The sequence below is a fragment of the Falco rusticolus genome, chromosome 3 (assembly GCF_015220075.1).
Source record: "Falco rusticolus isolate bFalRus1 chromosome 3, bFalRus1.pri, whole genome shotgun sequence".
Lineage (NCBI taxonomy): Eukaryota > Metazoa > Chordata > Aves > Falconiformes > Falconidae > Falco > Falco rusticolus.
In genome coordinates this window covers 59827529-59847675 of record NC_051189.1, presented here as the reverse complement: position 1 = coordinate 59847675, position 20147 = coordinate 59827529, and the positions used below count along the sequence as shown (strand labels likewise).

Here is a 20147-nt window from a genome sequence, read left to right as displayed (position 1 = left end):
GTCACCGTTATTAAAGAATACTTGAGCAGCAGTATTGTCCACTCCTACAATATCCAGATTCCAGACTCAACGTGCCAATGTGATCATGGATACTCTTTCACTAAGCTGCCAGAAGCAGTTTAGGAGCCGCTAGAGCCTAGTGCTGGTTAAAGTTGTCATTCTCCATTAGCCAAACTTTGATCACAGGATGGAAGGTATACAGAAAGCTAGTTGAGAAAATGCATTAAATTTGACAGTCTTCTCAAAAAACCCCCAGTAATATCTTACTTCACTTTTATCTTCTTAATTAGAGAAGAGGAATATAACCCTGATTTAAGCCCGAGGCTGGTGGTCATTCTTATCCACTTCTGAAGGGAAGTTAACACAGTGCACAATTACGGTGTTAACACTTACATGCAATGATATTCCCATATCTATTTTTCATTCTGTTCTCATCTTTCTTAGCTGAATCCCATGGTGCAGACTGTCCTTCAAAGAAACTCTAAAAAAGGAAAGACAGTGACATTAAGGAAAGCATGCAACGACAGTTACCTTACGGATAAACCAAGGAGAAAGACAAACAGTACTTGCGGGTATTGTTATTAAAGTGTCATTTAACTGATTCTGTTATTGAGCACAAATATGAGTCTTCTGTCAAATGGTGTTTATGCATAGCTCCAAGTGTTACCTAAAATTTGACATATTATCTGTGTAATAGCAAGAAGAATTATTTCCATATGAAGTGCTATTAAAGCTTTCCAAAGTTGCATGCTTGCAACATTAAGAGTCCTTCGTTTGTGCTATCCAGATTTTTTGCATAGTTCTCATACACACACATGAGACTGAAGGAGCTTCATCATCAGTGTTGGAGTTGCTCCAGTATTTCAGCGCAGAATTACACACTGTACTAACACGTTTTATTTTTGACACATCCACAAGTTTCAGTTACTTCTTGGCAGATGACCCCATGGATCTAAACATACATAGGCATTTTAAAAAATATGGATTCAATCAGCAAGTATCTGTCTTTCTTTTAAACAAAATTTATGATAGCACCAAGATGATTATTTTGTTAGAGAATAAAAATAATGTGATTTTGTGAAAGACATAATCTAATATTCACCTGACCTCTGTGCTCTAGTAAACAAATTTAATGTAAATAAGAAAGTTGAAGGTGCTAAAAATACATTTTTACATTAATAAAACACACAAGCTGCCAAAAGGGCAGCAAGCAAGTTGTTATGTCCTATCTGTCCCATTGCTTAAAAGAGCATTTGCACAATTTCTTAATTTATGCACTGTATCTCTGTAAGTCATACAATGTAGACGCATTTTATCATTTTGTATTGAAATATTTTTCCTATGTTAAAAATACACAGTTGCCAAAGAAACCAGTGGAATTCTAACAGGATGATGGCTGGTCTTGATTCATGTTTTGAACTTTTTACTAGAATGATCAGTAGATTTAATCTTTTGATTCAAGAGGGACATGAAGGTACATGATTTACTTTTCTGGTAACAGGAGCCAAAAAAGGCTAAGTCCCAGACTAAACAGGGAAAACCTCAGGAAGTTTGTACCTCTTGCAAGCCCTCGACATATTCTGAATGCTTTAAAATAGATAATGCTCATTAAATGGACTACCATTTGTTCTTTGCCCTCATACCTGAAATGCATTGTTCTTCAAATCTCAATGATTTCCATTAGTAAAGAGGATAAAAGTAAAAATAAACCCTTTATCTCTTGCTGAAGTCAATGGAACACAGGGGCTTTCAGTGTCTAAAATGAGTTTTCTTCTAATAAGTTCACTAGAGTGCTGGTTCCCCACTTACAATATGGAAACTCCTGGGGATACATGATTATTTAGAAAAAGTTTGTAAGTAATAACTTAGGAAAAACAGAAGCCTTGTCAAAAGGCTTCAATTTGTTTGTCCTTCATCTCTCCACGCTTCCTTAGAAAATTTCAAAAGGTTTGCAAATTGAAATTATTAAAGCCCACTAATAAAAATAAGTTTCTCCTTAATCATGGCATACCATCATTGGGTATGGCTCTGAGAGATGCAGATTGTTGCCATGAGAAGTGACACCCTGTAAATCCTAAAATGATTTACAGCTTTGTGGCAGCTTGCCAAAAAGGTGCCAATCATTGTCTGATTATATATCTGCCAACGGCATCTAAAGCAAGCAAGCCTTCCCACTCCGGAGCACTCTCAACTCGGGCTGCATGGAAAATACTTTTGTAACAAGCCCGACTGAGCTGCAAAAGGAATTGGTCTCCACGGGCAAACACCTATGTCTCAATTTCTTGCAAAGTTCACGCTTACTCTCAAACAACACCGGATGGTGAACAATTAAACATAGTTAAAGGCAAAACAGAGATGGAAATGTTCAGCCACAAAGCTCCAAAGGCAGAACAAACTAATCAATCATCTGATCTAAAACTTGACCTGGTATCTTCCTCAGGAGTCTGTGTTTCAGGCAGCTAGACAGACTATAGAGAATTCTAGTTTTCTTACAGTCCTTTTACTAAAGACTAGTTCACAGAATCGATCCATAAGACATTATCCAGCAAGTGCGTTTGGGTTTAATTCACTAAACGTTACATGTGCTGTTACAAGGAGTTCTGCTGATACAGCTTCCAAACATGCACCTTGAAATAAGAAGGACCCTTATACTCCTAGGGCCTTCTTGCTTCTCCCTGCCCCACTAATGAACTTTTACAAAATTGCTTTAAGCCAATCAATTAAAGTACATCTCTGGAGACAACTGGGAAAGATTTGCATGGTATTGAATTCAGGGAAGATATACAATAGGCAATGTAGTGGGCTGGGCAGCTTGTCTACGTCTCATTTGCTAACGTACAGGTTCAATTTCTCCCACCTGTTTGGAACTTCTGAAAACAATGATAAACTTAATGAGCCTTACAGATAAAATATTTCCTAATAATATGTCTGCCACATAGATAATTCTATTCTTCAGATTACATATATATCAAACCTCACACAATAATGAAAACCAGGAGACAGATTTATGTTTCCAGCTACTGCATATTGACTTCACTTTCTTTATTAAAAATGTATTCTAGAAAAAGAACTCCATATATATTTTTTTCTTTGGGTTTTTATCAATAAATTAGTAAATGAAATGAAACCTATCACATAGGGAAAATAGAAGTAATTTATGTAGATCCATTTTTCTTTTAAATTCATTTTGGGATACACACAGGTATTTCAGTGAGAAGTGTACAGAAAAGATAATTTGAAGGAAAAGGTATTACAGTGCAAAAGCATAAAAAGAAACAGTTATTGTAAAAGACAGCTGGAGTGTCATTTCCTAAATTCCCCATGTGCAGCGATTACACAAACCGCAACAGAACGATAATCCTCAATGAATTATAAGCAGAAATCCCATTTGTCCTACAAGTAAGGAACAGAGCAGATACCTCATAACAGATGATCTGTCAAGATCTTTCCTTACTTGTGAGAAATATACGTTTCATTACAGAAATTTTTTTAATGTCTTTCCTGACATATCACTCTCCAGAGAGACTGCTGCACAGCAGCCCACACGTTATCTTACTGACTATTCACTCTAATTCATCCTTAAAAGTTTCTTAAAAATGTGGACTATTAGGAAGAAATATGCCTACAAACAGCTTCGTTCCACCAAATGTCTGGGCAAGGGCAATGAGGAAGCAAAAATGTGTGTAGGACATTTCTGAAATAATTTAAAGTAAGTATTTCTTTACCTCAAATCGCACAAAACCTTGGCTACCGAGCCTCTGTAATTTACTTGAAAAATGAAACACTTTTCAATGCAGTTATTACAGCAGACATTTCAATATGCAATGTCAATTGTCATTCTGTTGTTAGAAAATATTTCGATAATCAGGATAAAACAGTTTCTGAAAAAAAACCTGAATTATACAGAACTGCTGGATATGCAACATGAGAACTGGTCAGTAACGCAGCAGCAGGATCATCTTAGGATGAATATGTTTTTGCTTGAACTCATTGCTGCAATGGTTTCCATTATAAATATTTGCCAAGGGCTAAATCACAGACTAGAAAATAACTGCAGTATCTCAAATGAGAGGGGGAGATAATCACTGCAAATACAGATTTTTTAAAATTATTCCCTTTCCTCATTTCAAAATTCGTAAGACCAGAAGATATTGGAAGGGCCCTATATAAAAGTGCAGTTTGAAGAAGCTGGAATGTGGAGAACGGGTTGAGATCTTCAGCATACAATTTGTACCTCTGTTGATTGTAAATTTTGGCAACACACTTTTCGTCCTAGATTTTCATGCTTCAAATCAAGGACAGCAAAAAGAATGCATTTTTGTAAACACTTTAAGATCTACAAATGTAAAAGGTTGCGTGGAATTACTATTTTTATTATTAAACCAAAGCCAAGCAGCAACTTTTTCAAAAAGCACTTCTTAGTTGCTAAGTGACAACAGCGTACTGTCCTATGATGTCATTTACAAAATGCAAGCTCTTACAAAGAAATGAGAAGTTAATTACATCATAAATCATGCTCTGCCTACTTAATACACAAGAATATTATTCACAGGTACAAAGAAATGTATATTTCACTGTGTAACAATCTTAAGTTTGATTTGTGGATTTGTTTTAAAATGTTTGACACTTTATGGTGTCTGCTTTTCCCAATTGACCCTAAGTTTGTCCACTGATAACATCCATTTTTCCATTGTTATTTCTAGATAATCAGATTAAGCTGTACTCTAGTAAAATGAGTAATTTGACCTATTCAGTCATAAAAGCCTCTGGATTTGTTTTTAAGCTACATGCAGACAGTTATGCATAATGTCTACTTTAGGCTAGACCAGACAACTGATGGTGGTCCTAATGGAGGTCTTTGTCTATGCTCAATTAGCTACAGAAGAAATGTACATTTCTACCATAAGTCCTTTGAGCTGAAGCTAAATTAGATGCCTAAAATGTCCTGAATTGGACAGTGAAGATACATCACTAGTTTTACCTAAATGTATCACCCTTTACTACTGCTACGTCCAGTTTATATGTGGAGATTATAGGTGGAAAAAAATGCATCCATTAAACTCTGAGTTAAGATCCTAGTGTCACATTAGACTCTTATTTGTATTTAAAACCCCTAGTAAATATATCTTTTACTTTAAGCAAGTCCATTAATGTTTGGAGGACAAGGACGTTCAGGCTCGTGTAACGAACAGTGCAAGATTTGTGAGTATAGTAAATCTGTCAGTTCATAGCTTTTTCAGGATTCAGAATCTGCAAAATATCTGGCATGTAAGGATGTTCTTGTTACTTAATATTAACTTTTTTTTTAAGCAGAAAATTGAAATAATCACATTCAGTTTGTTGATAACTGAGTATTTAGATTGTTAAGGAATTAAGAAGGAAGAGTCATTGGTAGTTATGTTAAAGAAATGTGCAGAGAGTTTCAAGCTATCAACAACATTTTTAATCTTCTATTCACTTTGAGGAAAGATTTTATCATTGAAAATGCATCACCTGCAAGTAATAGATCACTGCAAATGTTTGTGAGCAGTGGTAGATGATTTCACTGATGGCCCACTGTAGGCAAGCAGCTCTTCCTACTTCAATCATGGCTTTGGTCACTGCAAACATTTGTGGATGACAGCGTGCCACTAGAGAATATATTCACCATCAGCTTTTTCTTTTCTGTCAGCTTCAATCACTGAGAATTATGTCCAGTTTTCAAATAACGGAATTAAAAAAAAAAATTTACTATGTGTGCCCTTGAAAACTGTCTGTTGCAAGCGCCAGTGTGAAAATCTATCCAATCAATGTTAACTGCCTTCAGCAGTTATAAAGCACTTACCAGTGTGTTACTGTAACCTCGGTCTGAATGTGGAAGAAAAAACCACAATACAGACTGTTATGTTATCACCAAAACTCCCTCATTCTGTTTGGAATTTTCTGGAAAAATTAGGCTGATAATTTACATATGGTATTCTGAGTGTGAGATCAAAAGTGTAGATCAGTGTTAAAGCAGATACACAGTAAAAAAAAAAAAAAAAAAAAAAAAAAGAGCAAGCAGCATCCTTCATAAAGGCTTGCATAGCCAGAGGTAGGAAACAATCTTTTCCTTTGCAGGTGCATTTAGGTTAGTCTACATTAGACATGAGAAGAAAAGCAGGAAAGCAAAAGTCCTTCTGGTCTTTTGAGACACTAAACATCATAGTCACTGCCTCCATTAAATGTTGAAATGGGAGGGGAAACATTACCTCCTCCAGTAACTAACTGCAGCACGATTTACCACTCGATTTTCAAAAAAACAAAAGGACTAAAACCATGTGGTAAGACAAAATCTGGTACTAATTCTGTCATTGTATTGGTATGCTCATTTTTCAGCAGCAAGATGCTTTCAATTAGTGAATTTTCTAATACATTTGTATTTTTAAAGTCACAGGCCTTGGTACTCTCTGGACAGCTGGCCAGTCTAGTCAAGCTATAGCTTCATAATGAAAACATATTAAAATGATTGAACTGCTTTGGTGTAGTATCTTTAATGACATAGGTATTTGTAGTGGTTGCCATGAGTTATCTCTAGATGACAAGAGTGTTAGCAAATGCACATGAAATTTAGTTAGCGCTATAGGAGACGGGAGAAACATAGCTATAATAGAGAAGTAGCAAGTGAAGGTGACTTGTCTGTCACTGTGAAAGTTGTGAAAGTGTTGCACACCTTCAGGAATAGCAGATCACGAGTACCAGCCATGGCAAGAGCTAGTTTTCAGGTACCAAGTGCATTTGAACAAGAATTTAAGAACTCAGTACTATCTTCTACCCAGCCCTGTATCTGAGTGTCCTGGCTTACTTGGGGAGTGTCACAGCACTCTCAAAACTATAAAGCTGCAACAAGGTCTTTTACCAGCTCATACCAGCATACTCTTCATGCCAGTCCCTCAGCTGCCTTCTCCTCATCTCGCCTTATCCAGGGCATGCATTCTCTCTTCTCTTGCTTCTTTCTCAGCTGCTCTCTCTTCATTGACTCTCAACCACTTCACTTAACCAGCCACAGCTGCACCTTATCTACTTCGGCCAACCCGCTGCCCCTGAAGCCAACCCACGGTTGTATATTATCAATGCCAATTAACCCAGCTTTGTTCCTCTACAGGGGTGAGGATCCAGAGGACAAGGAAGGAGGCTCCTGAGAGACACTGTAGGAGAACACACGGTATGGCTGGAACCACCGCGCAGAGCCACCCAACTCTGTCCTGGACTGAGTCCTCTCTCCTGCAGAATCTCTTCCGTGGAACAGCAAAGTTGTGCAATTTGTAAAGTTGCATGTATCTGTGACTGAGGTATTTTGGTAGCTGAGTACATTTAGTTTCTAATGACCAGCTGTCATTTGGTCTCAAACCATGACAATTACTGCAAAAGAGTGTCATGGAGTACTTCTATAATAACTAACAAAGAATTACTTTCCATGTATTTCTTAAACCAACCTATTTATGAGGTCTGTTGATGTCATTTATTATCTCAGCATCTAACACTGCCACATCTGAAGTTCACTTTTAAGATTTAACAGCAGGAGTAGAAATCTTTATAGATTCTGCAGACTGGTCTAAAAATTTGAAAGATAACCTAGTTTCTATAGGCTTTCAGAGTAATTTCCATTTTACCTACTTAAGTTTTAAAAACTTATTACTTTCATTCCTTTAAAATTCTTTAAGACTTCCATATAAGGAAAGATTTTAGATATATGGTGAAATGTGAATTAGTAAGAGGACTGCAATAGAACATACAATTAAAATTCTAATTTAGAAACTTATCCCCTGGCATACCAGATAGCACTAACTTAACCTCATTAATCTTGCTGATTTATCTCCAGCAGAAAAATATGGTATGTTGATGGGATTTTATGATCCCTTTTTTATAGAAAGGACCCTCTGGGTACAATATGCACACTTACAATGCAACTAATGTGCAGGTTATATTATTTTCAAATTGTGTGTAAAAAAAAAAAAAAAAAAAAAGTTGGTCTCAAGTAGTGCTTATTCCCTCTTATGAAAATAAATTTCCTGATTTTGGAAGATTTAATGAATAGTTTTCATGTACAGTATGTGGGATTTTCATACCTCCCTATTTCACCACCCAACTTTTAACACAATACATAATTAAAAGTTTTGTTCACAGCTATCATGCCTTGTACGTTTTCAAGATGACAGTGAACTTGACCAACACTCATGACTATAATGTCTGTAAACATGAAGTGAACGAACACAGACTATGCTGAATATCAACTACTTCTGCCCTTTGATAGGAAACCTCTTCTGGGTAAATACAGAAAGACATTGATCACCACAAAGGCACTATCCATCCTTTTGTGAACAAAATTATCTGCTTTATTATTCAGTAACTCTGCTATCTCCTTGCTTTCTCCCTTTGTTGTTCTGAAGGATGTAATTACACATCTTAATTGCACAGTACATGAGTAAAAGATGCTGCAGAGTTATTTATTTCTTAATGAGAATTCCTCCTTACCAAGACACAGGTATTTCTTCACTGTGAGGGTGGCATGACACTGGGCCAGGTTGCCCACAGAAGCCATGAATGCCCCATCCCTGGAAGTGTTCAAGGCCAGGCTGGATGGGGCTTTGAGCAACCTGGTCTAGTGGAAGGTGTCCCTGCCCATGGCAGGGGGGCTGGAACTAGATGCTGTTTAAGGTCCCTTCCAATACAAACAATTCTATGATTCTGTGATTCTATGACTTATGCAAAAGGGGAGGGACTCAAAGTTACATATAGTGCACTGAATGTGTGGATAAGCGTTTTAAGATAAATTCTAAGTTAACTTTTTTATACTATTTTTTGAAAGTTAACATGTAAATATCTCAAATGATGTGGACAGAAGGAAAATTATTCAGCCTGAGCAGTATGACATGGTTTGAATGAGTCCAAAAAGGAGAAGTATCTTAAGATATTGGGTGAAGGCAGAGATATCAACTGTGAACTAATGCAGGTATCCGAGTTACCATTACAATCACCTAACTCTGATCTATTTCAGGGAATTTAACAACACTATTATTATTATTGCTGCTGCTGCTGCTGCTCATGATGATGATGATAATGTACCTCTTTTGCCCCCATCATTGAAAACTTACCTGACTTTCCTGTATTAGAGTATAAGGAATCCAAAGCAGCTATCGGCTGCCAAATTATCAGTGCAATCACTCCTTTTTCCAATGTCACAGGGGTAAATTTTGGTGCTCTTCTGTTGCAGTTGTTTTACAAGTAGCCACAATGACAGAACCCTGGAACTTCCAGACTAAACAAGTTGCAATATTGCTGTTAATGATGCCACAAGCTTTAATTTTTTGCATTACAGATCTGCCCTATTTGCTAAGACTCCTTGAGACTGCCTGTTGAATGAGCTTTGCAGAAGAAAGGAAATGCTATCCTGTTCTACCTAGCAGCGGTTTCCTCCAACTCCTCTTCCCTCCTTGGCTGCAACTCTGCGTCTTACTTCCTTTCCCTCTGTTTGGAGTTACTTACATTTACATAAGGCTGTCTGTACGTCTGCATCGCTACTCTCTTAGAATTGGGAAAACTGTGTGTTTGTCTCTTATTGTTTCTTGTTTCCAACTTTTAATCAAGAAACTCTTTTTCACGTGCCTTTCTGCCAAGCAAAACATTCCTTCCACAGTACTACTTAGAACTCAGAATTACATCCCCCCTAGATTTTCTCTGTTGAACTCAGAATGTTAGCAGGCTAATGGATTCTACAGAGTTTTTAGGTACCTTAGAGCTTTGAGAACATTATTTGGGATCTTTTTGTACAATTTAAATTTTTATTCAAAAAACTAATTAGACGATTTAAGTATCTCTTCTGAGTCTAACCTGTTCTTCCTCCTAAAGATTAGCATTATGATATTTGATTTACTTTATAAATAATAAAAGTTTGTCCCAGGGAATTGTTTTAAAGAGTTAATGAAATGTTATTTAAATGCTTATAAAATATTACTTGTTATATTAACATAACATTATATATGATAATATAATAATAATAAATATTTTTAAAATATAAGGATACAATGTGCTATGAAAGAAGTAGGCAAGAACTACAGATTTTTTTCCTCCCTACAGTAAAAAGAAGAGTTTGCAACTGATTTAAAATATAACAAGAAAGAAAAAAAAAGAGAAAAGAAATTAAAATAAAAAATACAGAGAACAAGGAAATGAGAGGGAGAGACGGGAGAAGAAAAGACACAAACATTTTTTCAGTCATCAGAAAAAAATCTCAATAGTGTGCATTTAACTGAAGTAGTAAGCTTTGTGTTGGAGTCAATTTTCTGTTCACTCATGTTTTATGTACTGACTGATGAGAGCTACTCCACTCATTGCCTATCTATGCTATGTAATGCACAAAATAAGGCTTAAGGATTCCAAGAAACTTTCTCAATTAGGTGGAAATACTTTCCATGGCAAAATACTCTTTTCATGACTTGACTGGCACTGAAGTCTGGGACTTCCTCTTTGAGGAAGTACATTGTTTGAAGTATTTATTTAATACATGTGCACTTCTGCCATCTGCTTGCTGGAGATTTTTTCTAAAGAAAGGTGATCAGCGTTGAACTGGTGGACACATACACTGATAAGAAAGGCGACTTCTGACACATTTCTAGCTAATCCAGTAATATTTTTGCCTGATGTTATCTGAATAAATCATTGTAATTGAGACAGTACACTGAGCTCAGAATTCACAAGAACTGCATGACTGTTTATATTATCAGCTGACCCAACCATAGAAAACCTGACAGCATCTTCAAATCCCCTGTAAAGGCAAGCTTTTTTCTGATTTAGAACCACACAATTTGGAAAAGCCTTGAACGTAATAAAATTCCCTGAAGCAACAGAAAACAGCACATGGGGAAATGAAATAAAGGCAAATGTTGAATCTGAAAAGTGAACAAAACTCCTCCTATCTTTACAAGCTGTAATGTACACACAGCTGATCTAACCTTTCAGAAGTGATAAAGCACCCCTCAGTTTTTGCTCACTAAGTGAGCCTCAAGGGTTTTCATGAGTGTATCTAGGCCGCTCTAGTTAATATAGTTTGGATAGAAGATAAGAAAGAAACAAAGCTCACATAATAAGATTTTAATTCTGCTACAGGGTGACACTGACATATTAAGCTACAAGATAAAAGCCAGAATACACTGGCATGTACAGATGGAACACAAATATTTTTCACACTGTTGTTTTTCCTAGTGGATAAGATAGTACTTTTCAAGGGAAGTAAGGGTAGTAGGGTAGGCTAAAGTAGATAAGGGTCTACTTGCAGTGCCCTTTCAAAAAAAGGATAACACTTCATTGTGCTGGTTCATTACTTTTTTTTGACCTTAGCAGGAAACTTTGGTGCCTTGATGTCTGCTTTGCTTGTTTGCAAATACACTTTGCTAGCATATATAAAGACAAATTATTCATTCCTCTAGGCTTGACTTTTAGCCCAGCATTTTCCTTGTTCTAAAGAAAAAGATCATCTTCTCTCTAAAGCTATGTGTATACTTCCTACTTTTCCTGGCCAGCATCCAGCCCCTGTGACTATCATTTGCTATGCTGTTCTGCTCAGGGGAGAGCAGTAATGGGTCACAGTAGAGCCACTGAGTGCTTCCACAGCGATGGGAGCTCCCACTACTTCGCTACTCAAAACTTCTGTCTCTGGCTTTTTAAAGCTCTGTTTCCTTTTTGCAGACATCCCTCTGCAGGCTTTCACTTTATAATTGCTACCTGCCCATCATCACCCCTTTGGAAAACTAAACACTTACTGGAAAGGAGTGGGTAAGTAAAAACTGAAAAAAAAAAAAAAAAGGTGTTGGTCTTAGATGATTCCACACCTCTCTGAGAAACTGCTGAAAGAATAATAGAGTATTGAAGAATATATAAAGATAATCAACATAAAACCAGTAGTGGTAGTAATGGGATTGACAATGATGACAAGTGTTGCTGTCAATTGTTAACCTAGTCATTTTTAGCATGCTCACTGTACATCGACAGACAGCAGCATTTCAACACAGCCCCAAGACTACTTGTTAGAACAGAGAGTATGGTTAGGCACAGTAATGAAAAGCAGCAGCTCACCAAACTGGATTAACATATTTTGATGTTCAAAATGTATATGCAGCACTTTCTAATTCCAAGAGAAATTTAAAACCAGGCAGTTTATTTAAATATATAATACGTAGGATTATATATTTCATATATATATATATATTTTTTTTTTTTCCCCACAGGCTACTCAAATGACCCAGACTCAGCTAATAGATAAAGTAGAAGTACTCTGGGTTAACAATGAGGGAGGGGCAAAAGGAGTTGCTGTCCCTGAACGCTGTCACTTGAGAACCACTTCTGCATCATTAATCAAATATCAGATACATGGTACTAGTATATTGTGAATGAGAAGTACAAAGATACCATACACAAGTGACAGTTTCACTACAGCAGGTATCCACGGGAACTTATCAATGGACATTTGGATTGCCCAGTTCTACTTCCATGTAATCAGCTAGTACGTTCCTGATGCAGAAGAAAGAAACTTTCAAAGAGCTTTGAGGATTCTTCTAAACTTGTACTGAACTTGTGGAATACAATGGAGATCTCTGAATGTCCCAGTGCAAATGTCTCTTCTTCCTTCTATCACTCACACAGCATACGTTCAGAGAATATACTCTGCAAATGAAATAAGTATTGGACAAACAGAAAAAAAATCAATCTACAGCTGTAATGACAGAGATGGTAATTTGGGTGCCACCAGCTACTGGGCAGGTATGCAACAAGGATGCCTCTTCTACTCTGGTTTGGTAGCATCTTACCATCATAGTTTCGCAAAATAATGAACTGAATGTAATATTCACAGAAAACAGATTGGAGGGAAAAAAATTTAAAAAAAAGGAAGAAAAGTGCCATTGTTTGACAGGACAGTCTTTTTTCTAAAGGACAATATGGTGAGAATATGAAGGTAAGTTGTTTATGGAGTAAGAGAGCTAACAGTTACAAAGACCACGTAACACAAATGGATTGTGAAATAAAAAACCAAAAAATGGATTGTGAAATAAAAAATAAAAAAAGTCATTAGTCACAGAGAAGAAATAGTGCAAAATATTGTTTACATTCACAGCTTTAAGAAAAGAAAAGGAGTAATCATAGTTCTGCACTTAGACCACACCCATGACATTATTCTGTGGATTTTTTCCTGATGTGCAGGGCCCTTGTGAACATGTCACCTAGCTACTCTTTTGTTCAGATTCTGATCTTGCTGTGTATCTAAACAATTCTTCAGTAATGAAGATTGAGATTTAACGACTTGATGTATAATTTTTGGGTTTTGCAATTTGCTTCTTCATTTTCTCTTTTGCATAAACTGAGCAAAATATAGCAACTTATCAGCTCTCCGTGGACATTTCAAGATTCATATACATTGCAGCTCTACATTTTTATTCTACATTTCCTTTCATTAGAACACTGCACTAAAGCTAGATTAATTGAGGCAAGCCAACATTATGAAAGCTCTGTTGAATAGCCGCAGATGCCTTTATTCTCTGCATCCCTCCATAAAACAAAACTTTTTAAAATTTGAGTCTCTATATAAATATTTCCCTTACAAGACAATACAAAGATTCCAGGCATCTGTCTCTCATTAAGTCGATTACTAGTTGTTTAAAATAATTCAATAAAGTCCATATTTATCAGATTTCTTATTAAAAGTATTATTCGACTCTATGTGCCAAATTCTGCCAAGGGAACCAGATAAAATGATGAAGAGAGAGCTAGATGGAAAAGAGTAGCTTGGCACTGAAGTGTTCCTCTCCTGACATTTGGTGGAAGTTCCAACTTTAAAACAAAACACCATTTAAACAAGATGGGAAGATGTACTGATACGAGATTCAGAGAAGTCAGCTCAGCAGCGACTGGACTTCCAGCTGGAGTACTAGGGAGAACATACAGTAGGGAGTATAGCTGGAGCGTTAGGGATCTCAATACTGGATTGAATCCTGTTTAACATCTTCGTTAATGACCTGTATGATGGGGCAGAGTGCACCCTCACAACCATAGGATCATTTAGGTTGGAAAAGACCCTTAAGATCCTCAAGTCCAACCATTAACCTAACATTATCAAGCTCACCACTAAACCACGTCCCTAAGTGCCACATCTACATGTCTTTTAAACACCTCCAGGGATGGTGACTCAACCACCTCCCTGGGCAGCCTGTTCCAATGCTTGACAAACCTTTTGGTGAGGAAATTTTTCCTGATATCCAACTTAAACCTCTCCTGGTGCAACTTGAGGCCATTTCCTCTTGTCCTTACTACTAGGGAAAAGACACTCAACACCCACCTCACCACCACCTCCTTTCAGGTAGTGGTAGAGAGCGATAAGGTCCCCCCTCAGCCTCCTTTTCTCCAGGCTAAAGAACCTCAGTTCCCTCAGTTGAAAAGAAAGAAACATCTCAGATTCTCTTAATGCTAGATACAGGAGTCATTTGAATGCAGACTGTGGTACTGAAATTTTACCTGACAGCTCAATGATTAAGACACCTTATACTAGTGATTTGCAGGACGTGGGAGACAGTATTCTTTACAATTAGGTTTTGGCCCAAATTGCATCAAAATTAGTAATGTCCTGGAATGATCTAACATAAGGTACAAGAAAAGTTGTCTTCCAAAACAAAACAGGTTCCTGGGACACTGGGTTGGTAAAACCAGTCAATTAGTACAAGATAGTAAGATATGAAAAAACAGTAAAACCGGTTCAAGCTCAGTGACCATTAAACTCTGTTTTTCTCCCACGCTTCCAGTATCCCACTGCTAACAACACTTAAGGTGCCAGGAGAAACCTTTTAGTAGCTGTAAGATGCCTGGATTTAGTGTAGATCTGTCAATCCAGGCCCAAGTCAACCTCTGTGAGCTGAATCTTAGTTCCTGTTGCAGTTTAACCTGGGCTGGTAATTAAGCACCACGCAGCCGCTTGCTCACTCCCCACTCACCCAGATGGACGGGGAGGAGAACTGGAATGGAATGTAAAACTAGAGGGTTGAGATAAGAACAATTTAATCATTGAAAATAAAATAAAAAAACAATAATAACAATAACAATAGCAGTTATAATGAAAAAGAGGGAGAGAGTGGAGGAATTAAATCCAAAGGGAAGGGAAGAAAGAAAACAAGTGATGCACAATACAGCTCTTCACCCCCCACTGACCGATGCCCAGCCAGTCCCTGAGTAGCGATCCAAAAAACAGGACAGTTCCTTAAGAATATATTTAAGAGTCTATCTGAGACAATACCCGCAAAAACTATGGTTTGCTCTTTTCTGTATTAAGTAGCTGCATATGTAAGTTATCATTCTTGGTAACTTCATTAGTCATAAAAGCTGGCATCTAACCTTGCCACATCAGTCAAAATACAAATGCTTGATATGATACCAGATAAAACTTGCATTTTAGCATAAACTAACATAACTCCTCTGTTTTTCTGTTGGAAGATGCTGAAACTTTTCCATGCATAGGCAGAACTGTATGGTGAATAGAGTACTTCATTGTTTTATGCTCATGTATTTTCAGCTCTTTAAAATGTGGCATGTACTAGTGATGTTAAAATAGTACTTTTAATAGTGTATTTTTCCCTTTTTCTCCATTGAAATAGATAGGAAAGAAGCCTTTTTTTGATTTTTTTGAATTATTCCACTACTAAGCTTGAGCACTCCAACACACTGTTCCTCCACACTAAAACAGTCATATGAGTAGAACCATTCAAATCTTTTATGACACCAAAAAAACGGTGTTACTATTAAACTTCTAGATTAGTCAGTCAGGTTTCCAGGGACTCTGGCACTTGCTAGTCTGCAAAACGGGGGAAACAGGACGCATAACCAGGTGACCTTTTCCTTGCTCAGTCCCAGAGACGCAGAATCACTACCCCAGCATAACTCTTTCCCACAGCTGTCTCTACACTGTGGCCTCCCCAGTCAACAAATCTTCTCCACTGTTTCTCTGGGGGAAAAGGAGACTGCTGCTACCTGAAAGGAATAAAGCAGGAATGTAGCCCGCTTCCTGCTCCTCACTCTTCCTGGTGTTAGGGAGGACACCCACCACCACGCTCCCACCTCCTGCACTCAGGAGAAGGAGGTGGCAATGGCAGAACCTGGGTGAGAGATGCAGGGTAGGTCTGGGCTGGACCAAGCAGGGAAACACAAAAATTGTAGTGTACCTTACATATCGTTCAGCATCACCTCCACCAAAGGCACAATCACTGTTCCACACTATCTCTGTCTTTTAAATACTCCTGCAATAGCTACGGGACTATGGATGTTTTCACCTTCCCCTCATGTGGAAGTCAGCAGGTGAGTAGTGAGGTCCCCACATCTAGGAGGGCGAAAGGTAAAGCTTTATCTGTGGGGAAGGTTCTTGCTATCAAGAGGGAGCACTTCTGGGGAATAAGAGTAAATATTGAGTAAGCACAAGCAAATCTCTGTGTCAGTGTGCATCTGGGAAAAAAGTTTCTTGGCTCTTGAAACAGGGCTATTTTAGAAAGATCCCATCTGATTCTTTATATTTAAGGTAATTCCACTGTGGCATACATGGAGCTAAAAAGAAAACATACTCCTAGTTATGTCAACAAGAAAGACATTTGCATCCCAACTAGGCTGTCCTTCTATCTCAGAAATGTTTAAAAATCGATTGATGTCAGAATCATAGTGTTTTGAAAAAATGTCACCAAAAAATAACAAACACATAGTCTCAGTAACAAGAAATAAAAAGCAATCCATAAAACAGTTAAACTTTATAGAAGCCCTAAATGCTGCAGATAGCATGGACCTTTTTAGCTTTCTTTGTGTGCCAGAGATACATGTGCTTAGTAAATACCAGTAAAATAAACACAAATGCTGTGAAAGAACTGACAAATGGAGGGAAAATATGTCAATCTCTAACCAGATCTACAATTAAACATATAAAACGCATGAGCAATTTGTGTGATTTTCCTTGGATCCAAACGTATTTGTATGTTCTAGCTACTGACGATTCTATAAACTTCATTCACAATGTAACCATCAAAATGTAAAATTCAAGCTGGTAATGTTGTAGGAGAAGAGACAATTAAAAAGTCAGTGGTAAAACTGAAATGTATATAAAGCTACTACAAAAGCAGCAAGACAACAAATTTGCTTAGATTTGAAATGTTTTCCCCATGCAAAACCAAAGCGAATGCTTTGGTGTGGTTTGGAAGCTCAACCTGTTTGATTTCAAAATTCATGTAATTATCCCCTTTTAGCTCTGCAAAAGGCCAGAAGTGGTTTACTGCCCATACTAGGAGTTTAACTGTACTACCTCAACGCACTGTAAGTAACATGACTCTTTTGAAAGGGCCTAATTAATGTAAACAAGTTTATTTCCAGAATAAGACAGTGCTCAGAATAAAGGCTCAAGGATTAGGCTTTACCATAGCAGCTACATGCATTTTAAATAAAAACATTTTACAACTTAATTTCTTCTTTTCTCTTCCCTTTCACAGGATCATCACCCTACATTTCACAGTCCAACAGCTGGACAATGTACCAGAACCGCTACAAACGTAAAACAACTAGAAAACACTGAGGATGCTAGTTAACTTAAGAGAGCTCTTTTTGTTCTTTATAAACTGAAGTGATGTTAGTACTATAAAATCATCTACCAGTATGTAAAAAAAAAGAAAAGGTAATAAAATAATAAATTACCATTTCACATCACACTGGTTTTATATACAAACCAAACAGAAGCACTGATTTATTTTCTTCTTCTTATGTGTGTTAACAGCCATACTGGGTCAAACCAGAGGTCCATACAACCCATTCTTTTTTCTATAACAGTACTACTAGCAGACGTTTACAAAAAAGTATGAAGAATAGAGCAAATAGAGAGTGAATCTTTCTCCAGCATACCCTCTTAGCTCCTAGCAGTCAATGGCTTTCCTGAGCAATCTCTTCTTCAGCCAGAGACTGCACACAGCCATCACGTTTAATAATGAATTTGTCCAGCCCCTTTTTGAACCCATTTATAATTTTGGCTTCAAAGAATATTGAGGCAATGAGCTCCAAAATGTAATTATGTGCCGTGTGAAAAATATTTCCTTTTGTTCACTTTAAACCTGCTGCTTAGTAGCTTCGTTGGGTGCCTTTAATTCCCTATATTATAAGGAGTAATGAATAATTGTTGTTAGCATTGCAGAAGTAACACTGATGTCTGGCACAGCTCAGAAAATCCCAAGGAGGTATTACAGCCATCAGGAATGAGTGATATTTCACTATCCTGGAAAAAAGGTAGAGACTTGATACTGGAGCTGACAAAGTGGGTCTACACCACTTTAAGGATTTCCTTACTCATAGAATCTTTACATTGTTTATTATGTTAACCATACAGAAGCTGTGTACAGCAGTGTCACACAGAGCATAAAAGCTGGAGCTGAAGCATGAATGGGTGAACGAGCAAAACTAGAAACTGAAAATGCAGTTTTACTGTAGTTGTGTCCAACTTGACCAAGGATACCAATGACAAATAGAAACAGGCACAGATAAAAATCAAGCGAACAGAAGCTCAGCTGATATCACAGCCTAATGCAGAGGACAATGTTCTGAAATACTCTTCAAGCAAACAATACACTAAGCGTTCTGGCAATGAATAACGGTTGACAGGCACTTGGAAGAGCAAAACTGGTATCACAAAAGACTGAAGAACTGTTGTATGCAGTCTTTCTCAAGATTAAAAAGCATATGTCTCAACTTGACAGTCATGCTTAGATTCAGAGGATCTTGGAAGGACATGAAAATCTAAAAAGAGCTTCACGCTACAAGCTTTTTCCCATCCATTTAAGTCCCCTCATTTCTTTCCTAACTATTCATGTACAGTCAGAGGTGGCTGCTTTTATTGCTCTTTCCCAAGGAGCGGACACGGGATCTGACCTACCTTTTTAACATTTATTATGTCATACAGGAATTTTGTTTCCTTGGCATCATTCTTTGTAGGGAAAAGTATGGAGATTGCTCACGTGTAGGTATTTACTGTAAACAACTAATGGTATTTTCTAATGTCAAAACCCTAAGCTCTGTGATACAGCCACGCGTTTAAGCATCAAAGGCTAAGTATTCCTGTTACCTTCCCCCAGACTAATCACATGCTAATTTTATGCTTACTTCAGGAACCAATACTGCACTGCACAGAAGCTCCCACCATCCCAGAGCAAGCACTAGGGGGCACTCTATTCAGAAGGGAATCCTATCGTTGTTTGGGTGGGACAAGAGACAAAAATTTACAATTTCACTAAAAAGAGCTTATACTCCCTTTAGTGCAGGCTACCTTTGTTAGCAGTAGGCAGTCACGGCTATGTCTGCTTCTGAACAGCCCCAGCCTGTGCATCCAGGAAGGTCGTCACTTCTTTTCTCTTTCTTTGGTGTGTGGTTTAAGAGCGGAGATAGCCTGCCTCTTAGAGACTCAGACCCCTCTCTTGCAGATATAAGAACATATTTTCTGTTATATATTAAAAGCAGCTATTATTGCACAGGCAAGCATCTTAAAGCTAGATAGGTTATAAAAGAGCTCAGCTAGTAGATGCATTTTAACTTTACATAAACACACACTATTTCCACAGACCAAAGCAGAGCACTGTCAGTCATGAATCTTTTTACGATCTTAAGGGGAAGAAACTGCACTGTTTTGTTGGAGAGATATTCAAGCTTCATCACCATTACGTGAATGTGTCTAAACTATTACGTGTCTGATGTCCCTGGTGTTGGTTCCATTTAAGTGAATGGTAAAAAATAAAACAGGAAAGAATGTATATTAAAAGCAGCTTTAAAACAGTCCCTTATATCCCTTTAAAACCAACTGGACTTAAACAGATGCTTAAGGTCTTCCCTGCCTTGGATTCCAAATCATGCTGTAAATCTAAATCTTTCCCTCTTGCGTGGGGGTTTGTGGCGAGTGACTCTGATCTGCTGTTTGTGTCTTGTGAAGTGCCAATATTGTGAATTTTTATCAGTTCTCAACTGAACTGCAAACCCAGTAACTCTAAAAATGTTACGTGGTTGATGCTACCATGATGATGTCATTTCTGAAATACTGACTCTCACTGACAGTATTTCACAAGTCCCTGAAGCCAGCCTGCTTTTCC

At 37.5% G+C, this 20147-nt stretch overlaps 1 protein-coding gene and 1 long non-coding RNA gene across 13 annotated transcripts in view; one reads left to right on the top strand and one right to left on the bottom strand.

The window, feature by feature from the left end:
- The window catches only part of PTPRM (protein tyrosine phosphatase receptor type M), a 482524-nt gene that overhangs the window by 60619 nt on the left and 401758 nt on the right, over window positions 1-20147 (bottom strand). For all 12 annotated transcript variants that reach the window (XM_037380694.1, XM_037380695.1, XM_037380697.1 and 9 more), the window contains one exon: window positions 394-481. In XM_037380694.1, coding sequence (XP_037236591.1) covers window positions 394-481 — 88 coding nt within the window. The remainder of the gene's footprint in view (window positions 1-393; window positions 482-20147) is intronic.
- LOC119144841 lies at window positions 11626-12705 on the top strand. Its single transcript, XR_005103228.1, has 2 exons — window positions 11626-11790; window positions 12658-12705. It is a non-coding gene; the product is annotated as an uncharacterized LOC119144841 (long non-coding RNA).